This window comes from Limulus polyphemus, unplaced genomic scaffold (assembly GCF_000517525.1).
Source record: "Limulus polyphemus unplaced genomic scaffold, Limulus_polyphemus-2.1.2 Scaffold2519, whole genome shotgun sequence".
Taxonomy (NCBI): Eukaryota; Metazoa; Arthropoda; class Merostomata; order Xiphosura; family Limulidae; genus Limulus; species Limulus polyphemus.
In genome coordinates, this window is record NW_013668129.1 from 156,757 (window position 1) to 163,551 (window position 6,795).

At 31.7% G+C, this 6,795-nt stretch overlaps 1 protein-coding gene across 1 annotated transcript in view; it reads left to right on the forward strand.

Annotated features, from left to right (window-relative positions):
- LOC111087713 (glutamate [NMDA] receptor subunit 1-like) overlaps window positions 1-5,820 on the forward strand; it is a 41,355-nt gene extending 35,535 nt beyond the window's left edge. The window contains exon 3 of the mRNA XM_022395307.1: window positions 5,680-5,820. Coding sequence (XP_022251015.1) covers window positions 5,680-5,820 — 141 coding nt within the window. The remainder of the gene's footprint in view (window positions 1-5,679) is intronic.
- Window positions 5,821-6,795: the final 975 nt, after the last annotated feature.

The following is a 6,795-nucleotide window of genomic DNA, read 5'->3' on the forward strand; positions in this document are numbered from 1 at the left end:
AATTGACTTATGCTTTAGGAATGTCGAATTATAATTAACTTTCTATATAAATTGCCTTATGGTTTAGGAATGTCGAATTATAATTAACTTTCTATATAAATTGACTTATGGTTTAGGAATGTCGAATTATAATTAACTTTCTATATAAGTTGACTTATGGTTTAGGAATTTCACAAGACGTCGAAAATTTATATTTATGTTTTTCAACTTAAAATAAATTAGCAAATACTAGATAGAAAACAAACTGAACGATCTGGGTACATAATGTTCTTAAAGTATTCTACGTGTCAGAATTACTTTCCGTGATATTAACCCCCAAAAGAGAGCAATCCAACAAAGTAATCATGATACTTTAGACAAATATTGGGTCAATTAAGTTACAAAATCTTACATGCTACATCCCGCTAATTATTCAGTACATCGGATCGAGGAAACTTGGTGTAATTAAGTAATATGCTAATCTGACTCGAGAGTTTAGAACTTTAAACAAGAAAACAGAATGATGTAGCAAAACGACTAGCCTAAAAACCGCTATATGTTTACAGGCTATCGTTTCTCAGAATAAGATGAAACGTTGTAACCTCTATAATGATTACTTATGAAACTTGTATTAGTTTTATATGGAACGGCAAAATAAATAACAAATAATCTTCCTTTCCGTATTTAAATAAACGTTCTTGCGTGCCAAAACCTTGGATAAACACAGGAATAAAATTTTTTAATTCACTAAATCTACCTAATGATATGATATGACAAATTTCATGAAGCTCTTGAAAATCTAAAAGTTTATGCTTCTACTATTTAACGCTACGAAGTTCCTATTTAAATCAAGATGTAAAAAACATTCTGCTTGTTTCTGTATACAACATTTCAAGAAATATCAGATATTGATGGAAGTGTCATTAAAGAATATGTGTTTTAGTCGAAATAACTTATTGAATGTTAAATAGAATTATGACTTTAAAAAAAAGAACTGACTCAATATTACACTAAAAATCTTAATATAACTTAACACCACTTTAAGCAGTTGCTACTGGAAGTATTCTTAATACGAGAAAAAAAGGTTTTGAATTATCCACCAAACTGTGTTATTGTTACATCCAATAAATGTTATTACTAAATATCTGCAAGCTATTTACAATCTTGTTATTCTAGAATGTTTCTCGCGAAGTTAAAGTGAAAGCATTTATTTTACCCAATATTAAAAAAATAGCAAATGTGTTTTGAAGGTGACCTTTAAACTTGAATATTCCTGTCAGTGTATCACGTAAAATGACCATAAACATATGAAACGCGTCTTATAAGTCAAAACGCAAACTACGGCTGATTGGCATCTTAAGAACGCATCTAATATACTTGAACTATTAAAGCAAGGAATATATCAAACTGGCATGATTATTATCCAGAATTGTGACATTTTTCCACAGTATTTGTGGAACTTAGAAAGATTTCAAGAATGCGAATTTCCACTGGTCGCAGATATTTTGGATGACGTCATGTTCAATTAAATTCAACATGTGTCCCACCACTGAGCGAAGCCATAATGGAATATGGCTCTGATCAGTGGGCTTGCCATATTGGTACAAAGTCATTCTCCACATAACATAGTTATATTGGAAAGTCCTAAGGGCAATGTTTACTGATGATAGAATAAGTCATGACAGGGCTGGTGACGACATCGTGGGCCTCATATGATCATGACACAGGCGCTTCGCAGTTAATATTGAAGGGAAGGCCGACGTCATTTTAACTCTACTCCCAAAAATAGAAATCAGTACAAAAAGGTACTTAATTTGGGTGTTTCGACTTATTAAATATGAATAAGCCTGAGAAGCTTTTTTCTGAGAGATGTTTCATATCAAAGCTTGCTCTACCATCAGGGAGCTTTGTATTTGAAATAAAAAGCTGCGCGCACTGAATAAGTTACATCACGATTCAGTGTATATTTTGTAGCGAAACCCCCAAACATTCAACTATCTTCTTGTTCCGTTCTATGCCATTCATCGTGGCGACATCTCGTGGTGTGAGGCACAGGGTGGTTGTGCTTCTCGGTTCTTTTGTTTTTTAATCTGTACAATTTTCTATGCTGCGACGAAACAGCCGAGCCTTCAACAAGTTTAACAAAGATTACGATGCCGGCCGCATGGTATAATGGAGCCAATCAGAAAAAAACAACGAAAATTATTTCAAACATTATTTGCAACCCCAAAGGGCACGCAAGGTCGCATTGATTAAGGATTAGTATAAATTTCATGATGATTTAATCATTCAGTGTTTTTAAGGTTAAAAAAGTTAAAAGTAGGTTTCATTAATTATGACTTGGAGGTTATTTCGGAGTTTTACTCTTTCAACAATGGTTAGGCTTTGTCTAGCACATTGAAGTTACCAGCATGTTTACACCTATGAAATACCAACGACTAGAATTAACGAAACGTGAGTATTAGACAAGTTTAAAACCATTTATATCTAGATCCAATGATTATCGTCTGATTCCAACTTCTCTTCCTAATCACCCACAACTTATTAGACAAGCTTAAAACTATTTATATCTGGATCCAAAGCTTATTGTCTGATTCCAACTTCTTTTCCTAATCACTCACAACTTATTAGTGAACATCGCTACTATAGTCCAGACAATAAGAAATAGCTTACCTGATCTGTCGTTTATACATCGTTTCTATGACGATCATGTAATCACTTATTACCAATGAAACACAGCTTCCCTAACCACAATAAACTTGTCAACATGAGCCATGACTAACAAATCAAAGTGACCCTAACTCACTGATATTAATCACTTGTTATCCAATGTGAAAGGGTTTCGTCAGGTGAAGGGAGTTCACGAAAACTTCCTCTCTAAGTGTTAAACAAAAATGAATTAATTTTTTACGATTATGTCAAAATATTGTACTTTGTTCTAGTCACTCAGTTCTTCTTTTATTTCCTATCGGTTCAAAAGAGTGGGTACTTTGTAAAGAAAGTGATGCCAATGCTCAAAGGAACCCCAATTCATCATACAATTAGGTTTACGAAGCTTTCCATCCAGATCTAATACTTAAGAGGTTTCCATCTAAACACACTTAAACTTAAACATTTTTCTAATCTAAGTTATTATAATTTCATTGTTTATTTTGTATTTTTACTCAACTAATTTTATTTATTCATTATGACATACACATACTTAATATAATTATACCTTGGATCTTTTGTTTTCGTTTTTATGAGTTATTTACTAAATATATAGCATTTTAATAGTTTCTTTATTGTTATTTTATTAAATTTGTTACATAATTAGTAAATATCATTAATTTAATTTTTGATCGATTTAACAAATGTTTGCTTGTTTATCAGAACCACTTTAATAACTTGCGACAGATTAGGGCAATATTCCATAATCATAACATTGTTAATCTAATAGTACACAAAAAAAACTACATCGTTTAAAACAAATAAAATCATATTAATCCACTGTACAACTTTTCACTTATATTTCCTGAAATAATACTAATGACATATTTACCATTTAATCACAAATACTAAATTTTTGTGGCTATTTTATGCATATTAGCTGTATATATTTCCATAATTATTATCAATACTGTATATCAAATTACGGGTTATTTTGGTAAGAGTCCATGAGCCTGTAGCTACTTTTTTCGTTTCTCCTTCTGATAGTCGTAATCTTTTTCAAAGCTAGCACGTTCTTTGAAGCTAATATCACTCCGAGCTTATTCATCATTTAATAACCTGTAATAAAAATCAAATGGCAAGAGGTAACTTATTAATGAACTGCGATATGAGAATAATAAGACAAGAGATAAGGTACTGATTATCTGAAGTATGAAGGCAATAAGTAATAAGCAGTACTGATGCATAGGGCTATGATGAGGGATGAAATTCCCCGAAATCGGTATAAGAAGTGGTGAACAGAATGATAGACAAGGCTTCGCATGCATTTCTTTAAACATCCACAAATATGCTAAGTTATAGAACACATACACAAATGTATCCGTGATATGGAAGAAGAAAAATAAATATCCATTAAAGCTGAAACCCGGAGCAAACAGTCACACTAGAAAAGAGGACTACTCTCATAACGATAACAGTGGTGTAACCTCCTTGTTGCCTCTTATCTCTCATACCACAAGTCAACAATATTTCATCTTTTGCCTGATATCATTCATATTGTAGGTTACCTTCTTGTCAGTATACTATCTATATATATTTGCCCTATAATATATGTACCATAAAACTCTCTAAACTTTCCATCTCCTGGGCATCTCCAGCTTCAAATCGTAGATTATAAGTGATCTACTACTTGCCTCATATTTTTCGTACCTCAGTCCATAGGTTACCTTATGCTCTATATCGAAATGAATAAAAACCTTGTAACCCGAGCGCTTTCGAAAGGTGGACCTTTCTTCTTCAGGGACAAACTGGGAATGGTGGTGTAATAGAATGAGTGATATATATATATAAAGGAAGTTTAGTGACGTCATGAAGGTCATCCGGTTTTCCAGGAAATGTTTAGTCTATTTCTCTACGTACTGTTGTAAGCATTTCATTTCCGGTACAGTGTAGCCGATAGAGAGAGTGTATGTGAAAAGGTGTTAGGGATATTTTACCTTAGAAATGGATAAATATATATATATTTATTTAAAACTATACTTAAGTGTTTAAGTAAAATAAAGGTGACACCTGGAGACTGATTGAAAATGATATGTTATGCTAATCAATTTATAAAAACAGGTATGGAAAATTATCTTAAATAAATAGTAAGTTTTAGGAAATTCAGCGTTCACATTACATAAACAAAATGAGCAAAGAATAAAAATTATTTTTCTGACAGAGACGAAACCAATGAAAGGATATCACTGATTCCAGGATCTAGATTAATTATGAAAGATTGAACAGTGTTTAGATTAGCAATCCAATAAGCTTCTTTTATTTCTCTATCTGCTTTAGTATTGAATCCTGTTTCAATGCCGGTGAGAGTAACATCGTTAATGGAATGACTGGGTTGGTTAAAGTGTTGAGCAACAGGAAGATCTTTTTGTGGTATTAATAGAAGATTTATGGTTGTTGAAACATTCTCTAAAAGTTGTTTGTTATGTCCTAAATATTGGTCATTGCATTTTTTACACTGTATAAAGTAAATGTTGTTTTTTGTTTCACAAGTGATTTCTTGTCAGAAAATGAGTCAGTGGTTTTTATGAACTTGCAGGTTTGACAATGGGCTTTATTACATGGGCGAAATACATTTTTGGGTGGGATAAGTTCTATATCATTATCGTACCTCAGTCCATAGGCTACCTTACGTTCTATATTTTTCGTACTTCAGTCCGTAAGCTACCTTATGTTCTATATCATTATCGTACCTTAGTCCATAGGCTACCTTATGTTCCATATCATTATCGTACCTCAGTCCATAGGCTACCTTACGTTCTATATTTTTAGTACCTCAGTCCGTAAGCTACCTTACGTTCTATATCATTCTCGTACATCAGTCCGAAGGTTACCTTACGTTCTATATCATTATCGTACTTCAGTCCGTAGGCTACCTTATGTTCCATATCATTATCGATTGTATGAGCTAAACTTAATTCTTAAACGTGGTAAATGCAGTTATTGTCTTGAATACCTCAATGTTTTAAATTAATATTCGTTTTTCTTTTATAGGTATACGCTGTGATCATAAGTCATCCAAACTCGGGGGAACTGTCTCCGGCTGCCGTATCTTATACCTGTGGATTCTATAACATTCCTGTTATTGGTATTAGTTCCAGGGATAGTTCACTGTCTGACAAGGTCAGCTTCTAGTGTCCTAATCTTAAACAATAAATTATTAGTTTTATAAGATCTTAAACAGTAAACCTCTAGCTTCGTATATTTTAAAGCAGTAAACCATCAGCTTTATATAAGCTTAAACAATAAATTTCTAGCTTTGTGTATTCTTAAACAGTAAATACCTAGTTTTTATGAGCTTAAGTAGTAAACTTTTAGTTCCATGTGTCTCAAGAGTACTTCATATATTCTTAAGCAGTGTGTTTTTAGATTCAAGTGCTCTTAAACATTAAATCCCTTGCTTTATATGTTTTATGCAATAAAACACTGGCTTCATGTGTTCTTAAAGAGTAAACTACTAATTTCATGTGTTATTAAACACTCGTTATCTTTACTTAATATGCCTGTAAGTAACTCTTATAATTAGATCGAATAATTTCACAGCCTCTGGAGGATTTGACTTGCTTATCTATATATCTGTTTGATCATGCAGAATTAGTAAAGGATTAGGCAATTAATCACCTTTGAATCCACTTAATCTCTATATCTATAATTCTTATCTCAAATTAAAAATGCAGTAAATAATCATGTGACGAAAAACGTATTCAGTTATTATTTTTATGCATTTACGTATTCTAATGTGTTTTGTTTTTATGATGAAATTGAGCAATTCCGAAATTTAATGCTTTATTTTTTAAATTAAAACTAACTGTTCTTTTTAGTCTAGTGATTTTGGTTTAATTACGTCATTTAATGCTTTATCTTCTTTAAATTAAAACTAACTGTTCTTTTTAGTCTAGTGATTTTGGCTTAAGTACGTCATTTAATGCTTTATATTCTTTAAATTAAAACTAACTGTTCTTTTTAGTCTAGTGATTTTGGCTTAAGTACGTCATTTAATGCTTTATATTCTTTAAATTAAAACTAACTGTTCTTTTTAGTCTAGTGATTTTGGCTTAAGTACGTCATTTAATGCTTTATATTCTTTAAATTAAAACTAACTGTTCTTTT